The 17,616-nt window shown below is 53.8% G+C and overlaps 4 protein-coding genes across 4 annotated transcripts; 2 read left to right on the top strand and 2 right to left on the bottom strand.

Moving 5' to 3' along the window:
* Window positions 1–338: 338 nt before the first annotated feature.
* J4E87_002611 (uncharacterized protein) lies at window positions 339–1,790 on the top strand (the record flags this gene model as incomplete). The annotated part of the gene is made up of 3 exons (XM_049374247.1): window positions 339–345; window positions 379–985; window positions 1,277–1,790. 3 exons carry the CDS (start codon window positions 339–341, stop codon window positions 1,788–1,790), a joined length of 1,128 nt encoding a protein of 375 aa, XP_049236387.1.
* A 2,048-nt stretch (window positions 1,791–3,838) lies between these two features.
* On the bottom strand, window positions 3,839–8,016 carry J4E87_002610 (uncharacterized protein; the record flags this gene model as incomplete). Its single annotated transcript, XM_049374246.1, has 3 exons — window positions 3,839–7,342; window positions 7,387–7,544; window positions 7,596–8,016. 3 exons carry the CDS (start codon window positions 8,014–8,016, stop codon window positions 3,839–3,841), a joined length of 4,083 nt encoding a protein of 1,360 aa, XP_049236386.1.
* A 1,596-nt stretch (window positions 8,017–9,612) lies between these two features.
* On the top strand, window positions 9,613–10,890 carry J4E87_002609 (uncharacterized protein; the record flags this gene model as incomplete). The annotated part of the gene is made up of 1 exon (XM_049374245.1): window positions 9,613–10,890. The coding sequence occupies one exon, from the start codon at window positions 9,613–9,615 to the stop codon at window positions 10,888–10,890; it is 1,278 nt and encodes a 425-aa protein (XP_049236385.1).
* Window positions 10,891–11,885: 995 nt separating this feature from the next.
* Window positions 11,886–16,512, bottom strand: J4E87_002608 (uncharacterized protein; the record flags this gene model as incomplete). The annotated part of the gene is made up of 2 exons (XM_049374244.1): window positions 11,886–15,659; window positions 15,709–16,512. 2 exons carry the CDS (start codon window positions 16,510–16,512, stop codon window positions 11,886–11,888), a joined length of 4,578 nt encoding a protein of 1,525 aa, XP_049236384.1.
* Between the last annotated feature and the right edge of the window lie 1,104 nt (window positions 16,513–17,616).

The following is a 17,616-nucleotide window of genomic DNA, read 5'->3' as shown; positions in this document are numbered from 1 at the left end:
TTTCATAGCAATCCAAGACCACTATACAAGCATCCATTATCCGGCGGATGTCCTCTCGGTAACACGAGCTGCTTCCGCCGCATGGACTATTACCAATGCCCAACAGAGAATCTTCTCATAGAAGCACAGCGCCGCAGTTTCCCAAGACTTTGGAGCTCTCGGGACCAGCTCAGCGAGGTCCTCATGCAAGATGACGAGGCAAAAGGATCGGATGCGACGACCGTTTCTACCACGGACTATGGCGCTTTCATACCGCGGACTGTCAGTCTGGAACACACAGCGGCATTGGACAAAACCGATTTAGCTAGTCAATTGATCAACGAGAGCGCGTCTACCAAATGCGTAGTGCGAGAGGATGGCAGAGCTGACTATTCCCAGAGATTATTTACTGGACGTTGAACACGTTCTTTCCCGCAATACAGCTCTTCTTCGAGTCGGGCTCGTCGTGTACCATCGACTGCGGGAGGTTCCCGGACGCAATCGTTGGGCTGGATCCCGCACTCCGATTCAGATTGACGGATTGTGCATACGAAGAAGAAGGTCGCGTGGTTAACAGCATACTGCCTCGACGTTTTGTACATTCCGGTACTGGTCTCGTCATACAAGAAGCAGTAATCGCCCATCGCACGAGTATTGCAATCCGGAATTTTTCGGATCCACAGAAAACCCAGCTATGGCGACCAGGCGTTGTTGTCCAGCCCAAGATTACAAAAGAGCTGCACACAGTCGTTGGGCTCAGGCTGAGGGGAATGGACAAAACAGCGTACATATGGGCGAAGGCTGCGGTGCCTACCGGAGGAAGGGTGTGGGGAAACGTGAGGTCATCTGGCCTGCAAGACGATCTGCCTGTCCCCATACTCCCTTCTGTAGAGGAGGAGCCCGGCGCTCAAACAGTCGTGGTTATTAAGGACAGCCTGATCGAGCGCAATCGCCAGGGCAATAGGGAGATGGGGACCTTCGAGGCCATTACACCAGAAGATTCTTCGTAACTGTACCGGAGTTATGCGTTACGACACAGCTGGCGGTGGACGCGACGATGTCGAATTAAGTGTCTGGTAGTAGATTAGCTTGGCAAGTAGCCATCTATCTTCAAGGTCCCTTCCGACGCATGTGAGGATATCCACTCGGGAAGATCCGGCCAAACTTCAGTAACGTGTGTCTGGAGCTGGATCGTGGTCGAAAGATAGCAGCATGCTGACAAAAGTCGACGTTATATATCCTAGGCCCGATCGGACTGGTATTGCGAGTAATCTCGGGCGAGTGTGCAAAACAGCAGGACCGAAGCGGATGTAAGGATCTTGAAGTGGGGTACTGAGTCGATCCCAGGCGCGGGCGCAGCTATAAAGACACTAATTCCCACGTCAGTACTGTTCAGCACCGCGCATCGCATCTACAACAGTCAGTACATCTTGCAAGTTGCTGTTGGTTTTTACTCACAGCGTACAGAACTCTCCGATACCATCCAACTATACATCATCATGTCCGGCGCCACCGCTATCGTCCTCTACCCTCGCAAGGAGGGCTCCACCTTTAACAAGGAGTACTACCTCAAGACACACATGCCGCTGGCCATGAAGAACTGGAAAGACCACGGTCTCAAGTCCTACGCCGTCAGTGAGCTCAACGCCGATGGTCCATACGCCATCAGCACCGTCATGGAGTTTGACAGCCCGGAGAGTGTCGGAAAGGCCTTGCAGAGTGAGGGCACCAAGGAGGTCATGGAGGACGTAAAGAACTTCAGCAGCGAGACACCGATCCTCGTTCACGGCAATGTCGTCGGACGGAGTTAGGCTTGGAACCAAATGGAAACAAGGTTGGCCGAGGATCGTGAGCGATGGATACTATGACGAGCCTCATGCAGGGTGTGGTGTGGAGACGGAGGTAGGATGGGGTTAGCGGCGTGAAAGCTGCATGGAGGGGTAGCTGTCTCGTTTGGGATGCCCCGCACTTCGTCCTTCCGAGGCATCTGGTATTTACACATGAACACAGGCTCCAGTCAATCACAAAGATCTAAATCTATTTGTTCGTTATATCGTCCCGATGGAAGGCTGATCGTATCACTTAAAGCGTGTTATCTTGATTTGCGAGGAGATGCTCGTTCAGCAACACACTCGCATACTATTGGTCGTAAGGGAGCATAGGATAGTGAGCTGACAGCATATCCAGGGCCGTGAGTATTTTCTTTGAAACACAGCCCACCCAGCTAAGCTGGAGCTCAGAAAGCAGCTATGCTGTTTGTGCGGACGCTTTCTAGCACCTGTCACAGCCTTTGCCATTCTTTGACCGCGGAATCGCATCGCCTATCACCAGCAGTTCTTACAATCTCTCCGTCCATATCAACTACATATCATGGCCGACGCCTATACGTCATGCCCGGTCGATCGGCTGACCCATGAGTTCAGATTGCTCAGAATCCAACCCGCCGAAGGCGACGAAGACATCATCAAATGCGACATGCAAACCTACAGTCCCTGGCCCCGTCCGTCTTACACGGCCTTATCTTACACCTGGGGTAACAAAAGGACCGCCGTGCTTGAAACCATTGAGATCAATGGCGTGAGATTTCCAGTGCGCGAGAATCTTCGGGACTTTCTACGTCAGCAGCAACGTCACGAGAACTACGGACCTTTCTGGATCGACGCAGTGTGTATTCAGCAGTCTAACGTCCACGAGCGCAACCATCAGGTGCAGATGATGCGCTTTCTCTACTCGAATGCTCGGTCTGTTCTGGTCTGGCTTGGGAAGGAGGGGGATGATAGCGATCTTGCTATGCAGATGTTGAATACCATTGATCCGCCACAACTCTCCATCGATCAGGATAAGGGTATGCGCGAATCTGCCAAACAATTGAAAAGCGTGGCTACTTGGAGTAATAAACAACTACGCAGCATATTATCATTATGCAAAAGAAGATATTGGTCACGTATGTGGATCATTCAAGAGATCCTGATCGCCAGAGATATAGAGATTCAATGTGGCTCCAAGATTCTTGAATGGACCAAGCTCGAACACTTGTATCATTATATCTTGACCATGTCTGGCCTTCCGGCAGGGCTATGTTCGCCTCTTCACAAAACCATCAATACCAGTCCGGCCATGTCAATTGTCTCCACGAAACGGGGACCACGCAAACGAGTCGATCTCAAACCGCTACTGCAAACATTTGGTACTCACAACTGCGAGGATATCCGAGACAAGGTGTATGCTCTTGCAGGAGTGGCGACTTATGGGGCGCACATTGTGATTGACTACCGAAAGTCAGCAAAGGATGTCCTTCTCGATGCCTTCTACCATGAGATGAAACGAGTGGGTTGGGAGGATCGTCAAGACACAAATTCAGTTATCAATTTCGGACGGCTGTTAGAGAAAGTTTTCCAAGTTCATTTTCCTATGACCGAGATAAGGTTTCACATGACGCGCACTCAGCTTCTCATATCGGAGAAGCTCCGCAAGGGATACCCAAGGCCTTCAGAAGAGGACTTCTATCGGGACTTCTATCGAACTATCGTTCCCCCGCAGGAAGAAAGCTTGTATTTGAACCAACCTGAACCACAAGACACGCTTAGTCCAGAGACGCCTTACGTATAGCAACACAGCAGGTAGTCAGGTAGTCAGAACATACTCTCAATCATCATAACTCCATTAATATCTCCATGCTATACCGTGCGAGCCTGCAATCCAATCCAAAGCTCCCACTCTCAATGCTTAGTATTATGTACGAGAAGATGCAGACGTGAAATATATACAGTGAACATCGGCATCTCGTCTCATACTCTTCAATCCAATTGTAATCGATCCCGAATGACCTCAACACTCTCTAAACGGATAGCCCGTCTATCTAACGGCGGTACTGGCCCTGATGCTGTTGCTGCGCGTACTTTGCTGCCTGTTGCGCCTGGTCGAAGCTTGCGCCGTAAGCCTGCGTGGGCGGAGTCTGCTGTTGTTGCTGCGCCATGTTTCCGTAGCCTTGCGGTGATGGCTGTGGGAAATACTGGCTCTGCGGTGTCTGCGCTGGGGAGACCCAACCTCCAGGGACGTTCATCTGTGGGGTTGGCGCCTGCTGGGGGAAGTACTGCTGCTGCTGTTGCTGATACATGGGGTGCATCTGGCTCGGTGTGGAGTACGCCATTCCGACGATACCTGACGGTGTACCAGGCCCGGTAGGCATGCCCATGACACTCGGGGTACCCATCATGCTCGGTGCGCCCATCACACTCGGAGCACCCATGCCGGTTGGCGTGCCCATACCCATAACACTAGGAGTACCCATCATGCTCGGCGCATAGTTGCTCTGAGCCATCGCATATTGCTGCTGCATCTGCTGTTGCATCATCATTTGCTGGCGTTGCTGGACCTCCATCATTTGGCGCTGTTGGGTCTGCAAGGTACGTCGGTCGATCTCAGCTTGCATAGTCGGTGTAAAACTCTGGCGATTGGCCTTGTGAGCCGCCTTCTCCTTCTCGCGATAATCGATGTAACCTGTAAGACCTGTCGGAGGCTCCTTTTGCACTTTCTTGGTGTTCTGCGAAAGGTCCAGAAGAGGAGTGTTTGTCATGCGAGCCACCTGTTCCTGCTCGCGAGCAGACAAAGTAGTAGGCTGTTGATTAAGCAGTGTCTCAGCACCGCGGCTAAGAGGGCGGCTGGGTGGACGGGCAGGACCTGGAGAACCCTGAGGCGACCGCTGAATATGACTCCAATCTCCAGAGTGTGTACGAGTCCAATCTCCAGAATGCGTGCGACCGAAAGGAGGTGGGGTGTGCGACTTGCTTCTGCCATGCCCATACATTATAGGCTGCTGCTGATGCGCCGCGCGATGCATCACCCAGTCTTCAGGATCCAGCCTTGTCCTGTCCGGCTGCTGTGGTGAGGCTGCAGCCGGCTGCCATGCAACTTGTCGTGAATCCGAGATCTGCGGAGAGTTCGAACCACTGCGCGCATGCATGGGTTGGTTAGGTGAACCTGCACCGGAGATATAGGACAGCCGGTGCTGTTCGTTCGGGGTCGTCGCAAGGTTCTCCTTGGATCGCGAGGCGCTGTTGTCGTGTAGCATCTGTGTCATGGTCCCACTAGTGCCCGGACGCTTGCCATCAAAGTCCAACGCGTACGTCGGGCCAAAGTCAATACTAGGAACAGCTGCAGGCGCCTGTGCTGGGTCCAGAACAGACTTGTAGCCATGTGGATCTTCATCTGAGGGAAGCTTTACATTCGGGTCTCCAATCATGGTCAGAACGCCGCTTCTTGGTCGGTCGGCGCGTCGTTCAGGCACTCTTCGTGGAGGAGGCGCAGGTTCCTCTTCAGCGATGCTGGCATAGTCTGGCGTGGAAGTCGATATGGCATCATCGTCGTAGAAACTACTTGATCCGCTTGGCTGACGATTCAGGGTGGGCTGTGTGATGTTGAAAGCGTCGAGAGCTTCAGGGTCGATTACGTCCTCTCGTAAACTGTCGAGTCTTGAGCTACTGGTCGAAAGGGTGTCATCCTCTTGCGAGGCTAGGGGAGACCGACCTGGTACTGGTTTACGGGGTATGCCGCCGCTTTCGGGGTGCGGACGATAAGGGAGGTCGTGACTGGGGGGCTGTGGCGGCAACTCACTATGTTCTGGGACCGATGGAGCTGTTGGCTGGTAGCCTGTGGGAGAGTCGACGAACTCAGAATGCTCGACGTATGGTGATGCGGGAATGGTAGACAGGCGGTTCCCAGAGTTTTGGTTCGTTGGAGGCGGCCTTGAGTTGACACCAAGATACATCGATTGGCCCTGATCACCGTACGCGTTGTAGTCACCACTGCGTCTGCTCTGTATGGTGTCCTGATTTCTCCAAGCCCCGACTGCGCCAGCGGCAGCTACGCCCCCTGGGAAGGATCCATGTGAAGCGTCAGCCATTTGCTGAAGCGTGGCAGAGTCGACTGCAGGGTTTGGCTTAGCCATGGGCATGTTGGGACGAATGGGCGGCTTTTGATTGGCAGCGTGCTCCTGGGTCGGAGGAAGGTCGACATAACCTTGCGGTGGAGCAGACAGATCTGCAGGCGGCGGTGGAAGGTTCTGTGGCTCCTTGATGGGGCTCTCGTCGTAATCTGACGCAGACGAATCATAAGGCTGGACCGCCCCGTTCGACGAACCGTTGAGTATACGATGCTGGGGAGGCGTCGGCGGTCGCTCGTCTTCGTATGGCGTCTCCTCTCGCGTGAATCTAGATGGATTGTTCTCGTTGCGTCCGTTGACTTGCTCTGACACAGATCGCTGATGGCGTGGGGTACCGAATGGGTTTGCTGCGGGAGCTGTTCCGACGCGACGCGGCGCTTGCACTTCGAAGTCTGGGAACTTGCGTGTAGGAGATGACGCGCGTGTGGACGGGCTGGAGCGAATGGAGCCTTGGTCTTCAAATCGCAGATTACGAGGTGTGAAGCCTGCCCGGCTGACGGTATTCCTGCGGCTGGCGCGACTGTAGATGGATTCCGCGTCCTGGTTCGCAGTTACCATTCTTGTGGACGTGAGGTCCTTCAATTGCTTCCTCCAGTGGCGCTCTGACCACTTGTCGCTGCCCTCGGTGTTGATCAAGCCCACCACGTCCCACATCTCCAAGTATCCGTAGCGCCTGTCGGAAGGCATAGCGAACATCAGACCGCGGGTGTCTAGAACGTCTGCAATCAACTTCTTTGGGCGTCCGTATAGTGAGAATGTATCGAACACGGGGAAAAGGTACTGGAGCATAATCTCAAATCCCGAGATAGCGGGACGCGACTCCGGCATAACAAAGACGAATCCTTCTGTTGTGCTCTCTGGCGTCGAGTGGATGGTGATCTTACCCTCGATCTTCACCAATGTAGACTGGTCGATGAGCGGCTTCGACTGCGGGTAGATGGCGTAGCATGAGTAGGCGTCCTTGACCGTGGCGATGGCCTTGGTCTTCTTGGTGACCTTCTTGGTATCATAGAACTTGATGTCGCCTTTGAGTATCGGCGGTCGCTCGTAAGCGTTGCCTTTCTTCTGCAGTTTCTGCATCTTGAGATATTCCTTCTCATCTGGCGGAGAGACGACACACCAGCAGCGGCGCCACGGAGTGCCCGCGCCAAACCGAACGCGCACCCAGTCCTCGTACTTTGCGCACTGTCGGTCCAGTATCATGCGGATGTTGTTCAGCGTCTTGCCCTTGCCAGCGATCAACGCACCCGTGTACGCTTCCGACAGGGTCGTGTGTTCGAACATGGCGAGGCGGATGCCGGCGGTCCATTGCGTAAGCGCGTGGTAGGAATCGAAGTGGAAGAGGTATTTGTTGCTCGCGGCCGTGGACACGCTGAGGATGTTGTCGAGCTTCTTTCCGTCTTTGAGGGTCATGGAGGGGATCTGCGGGGTTAGTGAGGTCATAGTGAGGGCGTGAGCGGACATACCATGTGGATTGCAGCATCCGTCAGGTTGATGAACGTGGGCAACACCTCGGCGTCACCCCCAGCCTGGTCTAACGCGCTCGCATCCCAGAGGGAGAGGATGGTGCCCACGAGCTGGACGAAGTACTCCTGCCATCTCCGATCTGGCGCGGGACGGCCACCTGCATTGCCGTTAGTATCACAGACAGGCATGGCCTACAGGGCTGACGTACGGGTGTCGGTGTCGTGGAACTTGAGGAAGTAGCCCTCCTGGTACAGCTTGTTCGAGTGGCTGTTCAGGAAGGTGAAGATGCGCTGCAGCTCGGGCAGTGTGTCCTGGCTTACTTCCATGACGGGCGGCTGGTATGTCTGGATCATGGACATGGGACGGACCGAGGCTCGCGAGTCGCTGCGCTCGCGTTGTGTCGCGCGGGAGGGAGGGCGCTCGCTGTTATACGAGTCGAGAGCGGTGGCCGACTGTGCAAAGTTGGCTGAGCTGACGGGTTGCTTCGTCGAGGGTGAAGGCGGAGCGGGGGACGCGGGGCCCGGAGACGGTCCGGCGGACGGAGGGTTCTTTTGCAAGGTATTCTGGTTGGAACCACCCCATTGTGACATAAACGACAGAACTGTGAAGGGGCGAACCGGGCGCAACATTAGTGAATGTTCTTCCAACGACGGGCACTGCCGACAAGGGAGCGAGGGACGCCGTTTTGTAGCCGGCGCATTATTTACCTCTCTTTGGACGACCCATGGCAGCAACGAGTGGCGGTATTAGTACAAGTGGAAGGTCTCTCCTCTATGCGGTGCACAATGCAGGTGCTCTACGGGCGCGTTGTCGGTACGGAACCAGGCGTGCAAGCCACGGGTACACCGGCTCGCGGAATGTTACGGCGCAGGAACTAGAGCTTCTTCGGGAACGAGCGACGAGAGCACAGGATTAGAGATGTGTGTAGAGGCGGAGGAGGACAGCAATCATGGAAACTACAAGGAGCGAAAGAGCGGTAGGCGTAGTACGTATATCTGAGGTCCGTGGTGGACTTAGACTTGTGGAGGAATTTCTGGGCACGCGGCAGGGATTAGCGTGCCTATGACGCGAACCTGCGAAAGGGTTCTGGTCTTTGGAGATCGTCGCGCGCTGGACGATCCATCTACCGGCTGACAGATTCGTATTCCATTGCGACTTCTTCCATATCCGCGCAGACGGCAGCGCGCTCCTTCATCGACATCAACGCATGGCCGCGTGTTCCATATCCACAATCCTCCCGGAGACCTCAATGGCCACTGCACGCTAATTCATTGGCTCTTGGTCGTATTCCCAGCGCATCTAGAGGCCCCGTACTAGACTAAATTGGCGGCCGCCCACCTGTCTTCGGTCACTCGGCACGGACTTCTCCTGTTCTGGGTAACGATGATGCTGTGGCAGTGCATCTTGGCCGTTTCTGCCAAATCCATGTGTTGGCAATAGCGGCCGGAACGCGGCCCACGGAATCTGGGGTACCCAGCTGTTCTTCCCTTAACAGAGGTTTGTCAGATGCGCTGACCAGGCATACAGATCTTACCTGCATGCCATCCTAGCCGAGCACTCCGAGTAACCGGCGCGTCGCGTCGTATGTTGTACCACAATGCCATGTCAGACAACGGTGCTAAAGGTTGATGTTGGCATGCATCATCGATTGAGTGACGAACGTGATCGCCCATCGTGGCGTTGTGTAAATCAAGGCTGAGACTGTCTACTTTGGTATTATTCAATAATTCGTTTTGAGCCGGCAGTCCGCATGGCAGATGAGGGGAAGCTGCCGGAATGGCTCGCGGATATTCGTCAAGACAGTCCTTGTGTTCATGACTACCGTCTCGCCTTGCCAATGCGTTTGGCGAGGATGTCGTGACGGAGACGATAGAGGTTCACGTGATATAATGCTTTGGGCCTAGCGTTCTCACGGCGCGGTAGCGTGATGGCAGCTGACAACGCGGGCGCGACAGATCGCCTGCTCCACTCGGTGCCAGACGCGTCGAGCTGTAGCATGTCAACTTCAGTTTGATACTGCATTCCGCATACCAACCCAACTCGCCCACTTCTCCAACGTTTAGCTCTCATCGTACAGTACTCTCGCTTAATATCCCGCGTCACAGTCAGACAGTCAGTGCTGCCCGCACCGAGCACACACCAGCGCATCACAGTCACCACTGCACCAACGCCAAACTTCCACCCTCACACCTTCACCCTCCACCATCCAAAGTTCACCCGCTACAATGGCACGTAAGCGCAAAGTCACTGACGAGAAGCCCGCATCCAATGGCTCAACGCCTCAACCCAGCGGTGCGAAGAAACGAAGGATTGACTGGTCGACGGTAGACAAAGATCTCAGCTTCAAGATTACAGCAGTCACTGTCAGGAAACAAAAGAAGCCAACAAAATCAGCAAAATCGAAGCAGGGCGCTGTAAATGACGGCCACGTCAGCGAGTTTGACGCGCCCTTGGACGCGGAGACGACGCAGCCGAATCCATATCCCGAGACGCAAATACCTGAGCTACACGTAAAGATAAAGCCTGCGCTGTACTGGGAGGCTATGCGGCGCTATCGGAGGTTCACTGTGAACGGCGAGGAGTTCGAAGTAGGTCAGATGATCTTTGTGAAGAAGAGCGAAGAAGACAAGATCGCAGAAGGTCCCGGCTCGATTGAGCATTGGATCGCCAAAGTTCTCGAAGTTCGCGGCGGAGATCCCGAGCATGTCTTTCTCAGAGTGTACTGGGCATACCGGCCTGAGGACATACCAGGTGGACGACAAGCGCATCATGGCGACAGCGAGCTGATAGTCAGCAATCACATGGATATCATCGACGCTTTGTCAGTGGATTCGTCCGCAGACGTGGTATATTGGGACGACGACCCGGAAAGCCTCGACCTCAAGACAGATCAGCTATTTTTCCGCCAGAGCTACGACATTACAAAGCGCGCCAACAGCCAATTGAGCAAAATGAAAACGTACTGCATCGACAAGAAGCCTTGCAATCCGGACGAGCTTCTTCTACAATGCCCACAATGTTCAGAGTGGCTTCATGCGGACTGTCTCAAGAAGCGAGCCCTCCAAGACGCAGCACCGCAATTGAAGAAGCGAGGCCGGCCTAGCCAAGTTCAAGCCTCCACCACCTTGGATGCAAGAATCAAGGCGCAAGACAACAAGGCCCGCCTGACAATATTAGAGAGGCGCGGCGGGAAACCCAAACGCAAGTGGGACGTGGACATACTATGTCTTGTATGCGGCGGGATGGTAGAGGAAGCCAGCGACAAAGCATACAAGGAAGTGCCTGAAACTGCAGGTTCTCAATTTGGCTCCGATATTTCAGAAGACGACAAACACGACATCATACCCACGGCATCTATGGTTGCCAAACCGCCCGTCCAGGACGACGATGCAGACTCTGTCATGGGCGATGCAGAGTCCGATCAAGACGTCGAAGCCAAAGACCCACCAGGAAGCGATGCTGAGATCAAGGGTGAGACCGTCGAAACACCCTCCTCCGACTAGCCCACTAAATTCCCATCCTAGTGCCAAGAAAGAGAGGCCGTCCTCCCGGATCCAAGAATAAAAGGAAGCGCACTCCTTGGGCTCCAACTAAAAAATCTACGCTGCCACATGCCAAATACCGCAAGATGGCAACGGAGAGGGAGGGTGTTTTCCCGCATGCTGCATATGATATGGATACAATTACGGTTGTGGAGAAGACTGCGAAGACGGTGTCCGGATCTGCGAAGAAAGCGACAGCAACAAAAGTACTTGGATCTACACACGACGCGACAGCGAGCGCCCAGCCTTCTTCATCACAATTTGTGCCTTCCTCACCACAACCGGCATCTAGATCAGCACCACAGAGTCCCAAACCTCAGGAAAAACCCCTCCCAATTACTGCACACAAAACACCAGCTCCAGCACCCATTAGCGAATCAGTCTTCCAATCCGGCGTACGATCCGTGAAGAAACTCTTATGGGGAGGATCCTAATATCACAGCGAGATCATTTCATTACCAAGTATAGATTTCAGGCGGGGTGTAATGGTAGATACCCTTTCATTCGGCGTACACATCACTACAGGATACTCAAGTATTTCGCTCTCTAGCGAGCGTTTCCTCACTATCAATACCCATCATTAATTCACTGTTTAATTCAAGTCATACACGTGTAAATTATGCATTCTCACTCTAGGCGGTCTAACAATACAAAGCCCGATGAAGGCATGTATACTCGTTAAAATCAGCAAAGGGGGTATCCACCTGAATGTCCCATTCCCACCACCCATGTGAAAATACACTACAAATAACGCCATCGCTGAATGCTTGTTTGATCCCGTATGCATGCATGCAGCGGCCTTGAACCCTCCTTTTCCTTAAACCATATTTCGCTGTGGGGGAAAGAGATGCCCGTCCGTGAAACACCTTAGAAATGCATGTTGTGTTATCCTCGATACCTCGTCATGGCCATCGCTGCCGACCTTGTCTCTTGCTGAAAACCTTTTCGTCTCGATCTCATCGTTTCTTCTCGCCTGGCAAGTTGGCCTTTCCTACCTTCATCTTGAGCAGCAGTCTTGGCCCACTGCTACCACCCCTCTCCACGCTAACGAGACCGCTCTTAGCAGTGCCGTTGCCGTTTGACATACTACTTGGCTCGAAGCTCTGTCGCTTAGATGGCCTATCGTCATCCCCGTTTCCAGTAACCATCTTACGTTTCTTGTTCTCTCCAGCGAGAAAGCCAGCCAGCCTTTTGGGTGCAATTCGCAGCTTGACGATCTTGCTTCTCTTTTGCTTGATTACAGGTCTGGCCACGGACGCAGGGTTTGTCGCAGCAGGTCGTGACGGAGCAGGGGCTGCGCTTGGCCGAGGTGAAGGAGCGGCACTAGGACGCGGTGATGGAGCTGCGCTGGAGGGCCTTGATGGTACAGTAGAGCCGGAAGCGGTCTTGGTCCTGATCTTAAGCTTGGGCGCCGGCAGGGGAACCGGTGATGCGATAGCAGGCGGTGTAGCCATAGCCTTTGGCACCTTGATGACCGCTGGTGTTGGCTTCGCTTGGGCAGGCGCAGGAGCTGGAGTCGGGACCTTGGGTGGTGGAACCGGAGTCTTGGTAACCGGAGCAGGAGCAACGGTGGGAGCTTGAACTGGAGCCGGTGCTGGAGTCGCTGGCTTGGGGGTCGCTGCTGGGGTGGCTATCTTCTTTGACGGCTGCATCAGCGGCACTTCTGGAGTCGATGAACGCGAATCCGTTGCGGCTGGAGCGGCAGGGGGCGGGGGCGGTGGTGCTGGTACTGGCGCTTGCACTGGCGCTGGAGATGCAGGTTTGGACACTGGTGCAGGGGATGGTGAGTGATAGACAGTGGGTGAGAACATTATAGACTGGCTTCTCTGTAAGGCCTGTGTAGAGTCCGCAGTTGCCGGTGTAGATGCAGTAGACTGCTTCTTCGGTCCTCCGATCTTGAGCGACAGCTTCGGCAGTGCTGATTTCGGAGCCGGAGCAGTGGTATCTCTTGTGGGTTGTGGTGTAGGTAGTGCGGCAGGTGGAACAGGCGCCTTTTCCTTCTTGTCGTCCTTATCCTCCTTCTTCTCTTCCTTTGGAAGCGTCCTCGATCTCCATCTAAACTTGTTGGTCTTTTTGAAGACCACTGATGCCTTTCCAATATGCTCCACCTTCCAATAGCGTGGCATAGACAGTTTGATACGCAGCTTGTTGGACTTTTGGTTATCGAAGATCATGTCGCAGATGTCCAAAAGCTCAGACATGTCGTTCGTAGACAGTACTTTCGACTTCAGGGCTTCTTCCAGGACCATACGCAGGGTTTGGTTGCCTTGCATGTCGCTCTTCAACCCTCTCAGAGCCCCATTAAGGTTCTGCCGGGCGAGAGCTGATGCACGCTCAGCATTACTGGCTTCGTTCTCGATCATAAGTGTGCCTGCTGAAGTGTCCGCAGCCTTCTCCGGCGCCCAGACGTCTCCAGTAGCGATTTGTCCAATCGCAATGCCAAAGATGCGTAGCAGCTGCTTTCTGAAGTACGGCGAAGGATCGGACCGAATCTCATGCATGAGGAATCTCAAGACTGTATCCTTCCGGATCATGCCGAGCCGAATCAAGCACTCCCAAGCTTTCAAGCGTACGTTGTCTGCATTTCCAAGCTGGGCGTACTGGAGGAACTCGGTCGGCTTGAACGGGGTGACCCGGCTCATGACCAACTTCAGCGCACAGTCAAGGGCGGTAGTTGTGTAAACGTTCTGGTAGGTAGGGATCCATTCGTCAAGTCTCTGGTGTCGGGTAAGCTCTCCGATGGCTTTGCTTGTGAAATCCTGCTCTTGAGCCCATTCTTCGTGACTAAGGTCGGCGCTGGCTGTAGTTTTTGTGAGTGTCTCCGCAAGACAGCGCATCAGGGTAGAAATATAATGGTCGTCGCTGTAATCGTTTCCGCGGTTGTCGTTGTACCGAACAAGATCGAGCAAGAAGCGCTTCGCTTCTAGTGGTGATCTGCCATCTTCGCCCTTTATCTTAGCAATGGCTTTGGGGATAGCGCATTGTATCAGATACATGCTACGATCGGAGAAGTCGTTGGAGCGAGTCATGGGTGAGTTGGGTAAGCAGAAAAGCTCGCGGAAAGCCTTCTGCAGATGGAACAGGCCAACCCACTCTGTTCGCTTCAGTGCACTCTGAGCCAAAACATTAGCGGCCATGGTCCGTATGCCGTGGAAGTATCGGTTGTCCATCAGCGTCTTGACCAAGAAAGTAGAGATCAGCTTATGACCTTCCTTGTTGGCGAGAAACTGTATCGACTCTGCTTGTGCAACGACATCCTTGTCTTGCTGCAACTGCGAGACGTACATGTATGACGGCATGTCCTCGATGTTGGTCCGACATATCCATTCAAAGTCTGCATCGACTCGAATCCACTCGTAAGCCTCCCCCTCTTGCTTAGCCTCGTCTTCCGGTGGCCAATCGTCTAGTCGCCATTCATCGTGTTCCTGGGGAGATGTGAATAGGTCTCCCAACATGTAGAAGGTGACATCCTCTTGAGTCTCGCCCGAAGCATCAAGGCCCGCGGCAGCAGCCATGCGCTCCTTGTTCAATCGATTTCTCTTGAGTCGCTTGTACTTGGTGTTGTACGGAATCTCTACTTTGACGTTATTAGAATTGATATCGACGATATGTTCATAGGGTGTTCCGTCAGCTTCGTGAATTCGAATAGTCATCGGGCCAACGAAAGTGGGGTATCCTGTCGCTGACCGCAAGTCGCGAGACTTCTCTTTCGCTTCGCGCATGAAGTCATCCGCGGCGAGACCACTGTCGATGTTCGTAATGGATGAGTCAGCCTGGAGCTGCTTGACAGTAAGTTGGACCACCTGCTTCTTCTTGTTGAACGAAGGCACACAGTGGAAAGTAGGACATCCAGCTCCTACGATCCATTGCTGGAAGAACGATTCCAACTTCTGATGTCCAACCTTCTCACAGATATCGAGAAAGTCATCGGTAGCGATCGCGCCGTTGGCGTACTTGCCCTGACGAGCATTGAAGAGCATGCGGTACAGACACCTGTCGACACCATTCTTCCCGCTCTGTTTTACCAGACGGTTGTGGAGGATAGACAGTACCATGAGCGATTTCAGCTCCATGAACTCGACCTCTCCAGGATCCAGTTGTAAGACGTATCCGAGCTGCTGTAACGACGGGCGCTTGCGGTCCATCTGAATGACTCGGTCGACCATCACCTTTTGACGGAACCGCCAATCGTTCCGACCGAACAGCTCTCGGAGGTAGAGCTCAGCCATGAACCACGATCCACCAACGATGATCCAGTGATCTTCTGGGTTGTGTGCAATCACGTCAACGCCTATCCACTGGCTGGCTACTGCATGCACCAACACTCTGGTCGTGTGCTCCAGTGGTTCCCATACAGTCTCCGGAAAGAGCAGGCGAGAGCTACAGATGGAGAAAGAGGCTGTGTGTGCAGTATCCCATTCCAGATCGTCTACGAATGCGAGCTTGTAGGAGTTGCCGAATGCATAACTCTGGAAGCGCTCGGTGAAGGTGTCGAGAGCTCGGGCCAGCATCATGGCGCTGTTCCTGACCTCATTCTCCTTGCCTGGCAAACAAAACGCGTGAACTTTGATGGCATTCTCTCCCAAGCGCTCGTCATCAAGTGTGTCGCGATATTCCGAGAGATCGACATGTTCAAAGGGACCGATTACGAAGCCGATATGCTGGGGGAGGACGAGGGTATCGCACGAAAAGCTGGCTGTCTTTCGCGAAGAGTCGGCGGGATCGAGAATCTTTGAAGGTCAGCTTAGAAGGCGCTAAATACGATAAATCGAAACTCACATCGTCTGTAAGGGTACCGGAGCAGATGACTTGCATCTCCATGGCTTTTTCTTCCTCGGACAAGTCGACCTGATCATCGTCCGCATCCAGCATGACGCTATCCGCCTTTTCCACACCCTGTGCCTGTGCCTGCACCTGCGCATTCGATTTGCTGAGCGCATCCCCCAGCGTTCGCGGATAGCGGATAGACACATCGAACAGACAGCGCGTTTCGCCGTCGTCTATGCATGGAAAGAGACACGACGCCGCACCGGGAAAGGACGAGTTGCGCGTGTAAGCATGTGGGTACCGGGCATCTCCATCCTCGACTCCGACAAATTGCAGCGCGTCCCGAAAGTCGTCCAGTTCGTATTCGATCTCCAGCTTCATCGGCGCATAAAAGGTACCCTGAGCGTCGTCGGTCATGCCAGCCTCCGAGGGCTTCACTTCCCGGATTTTGACCTTGTCAGGCACAGTAATGACGAGCTCATCTTCTGCGCCCTGTGTATGTCGCGCAATCCGCTCTTTCGCGTAGTGATATTGTTCCAGACCGGTACCAGGATATAGCGTCAGGCGCTGGTGGAGGTTCGAGTAGCTAAAGGCGGCTTTTTCTCCTTCGATCTTGATGCTCGTCGGCCTCAGCTGCCGGCAGTTCAGCGTAATATCCCGGAGATGCGCTTTGTCCGGCTGTATGTCGAGCGTGGTGAGGCCCTTGACGCGGCGCGGTGCAAAACTGAAGTCGAGCTCGAGCTGCTGCTTCAACAGGGTGAAGGAGCCGCCCGACGAGGCGTCAGCCGCTACATCGGCGAGCTCGTTGGGCGCCATGTTAGGCGACGCAGGCGATGCTGCTTCCGAGTTGGCGACGGATAGATGGCGGTCGAGGGTTGAGCGGTGTTGGCTCAGCTTCTTTGTCGGCGATGCGCGTACATGCCGGGAGTTCGCGACAATGGCCGCTAAGAGTAAGCGCTGGTCTGTGCGCGAAATATGTGGAGGCGCGCACTTCCGCGCTTCACTAATCGTCACCGAGGCCCACTTCACCAACTATGAGAATCGGAAGGTCGTAAAGTTCGAATAACCCTCTGGCTAATTTAACACTGCTGTACTCAGATATTAGTCTTTGTACCGCCATGCTCACTATGGAAAGAGGTGGCAAACTGCGTAAAGGTCGGTAAGATGTACCCCTTGTCTTCTAGGGCAGGTTTGAGATCGTGCATCTTTGTTAAGTGAACAGGTCGCTGCGGCCCTTTCATTTCTAGGGCAGATTTCACATCGTGGGTTTTCAGAACTGGAGGGCAGCTGTGGCCACCCACGGTTCCTAGAGCAGTTTTGACATCGTGGGTTTTCAAAACTGGAGGGTCGCCGTGGCCCCTACGTTTTCTAGGGCAAGATCGCAATCGTGAGTCGGTGCGACTCAATGGATATCTGCGTCCCCCCTGCCACCCCATTTGTCTTCAAGGGAAGGTTCGCAATCGTGGGTCGCACTACCTAGCTTTGAGACTGGAGGGTACCTGCGGCCCCTTGATGTCCTCCTCTCCTAAGGCAAGTCTGCTATCATCGGTCGCTATCGATGGTATTTGTCTGTCGCAGCTATAACTAGGTATTTGAATAGCACCATCAAGACCACGTCGTTTTCTTCCACTCACAGCTCGGTTTTCCACTCAGGCACAACGAAAGGTCATGCCGCCTGGAAGGGGACCTCGTCACTGGACCAAAGTCAATCAGGCTCTTGCTCCGTCTTCTGACTACAGCTATGTGACAACTTCTGTTTGCTTAATGACTCCCGGAGGAGCATAAAAGCCGATAGAACGAGACTATGACGATTTTCAATACAGAAGTCTAGATCTCCTACATACACCGTGACAACTCTATATCGTTAAGTGCACTGTGCAGTAACAATACCCTGCCATCGTTGCCGACACCAAGCAAACT

The sequence above is a fragment of the Alternaria ethzedia genome (assembly GCF_023757985.1).
Source record: "Alternaria ethzedia strain BMP 0044 chromosome Unknown scaffold_4, whole genome shotgun sequence".
NCBI classification, from domain to species: domain Eukaryota; kingdom Fungi; phylum Ascomycota; class Dothideomycetes; order Pleosporales; family Pleosporaceae; genus Alternaria; species Alternaria ethzedia.
Note: the sequence above shows the minus strand (reverse complement) of the source record. Positions and strands in the feature narration are given on the sequence as shown.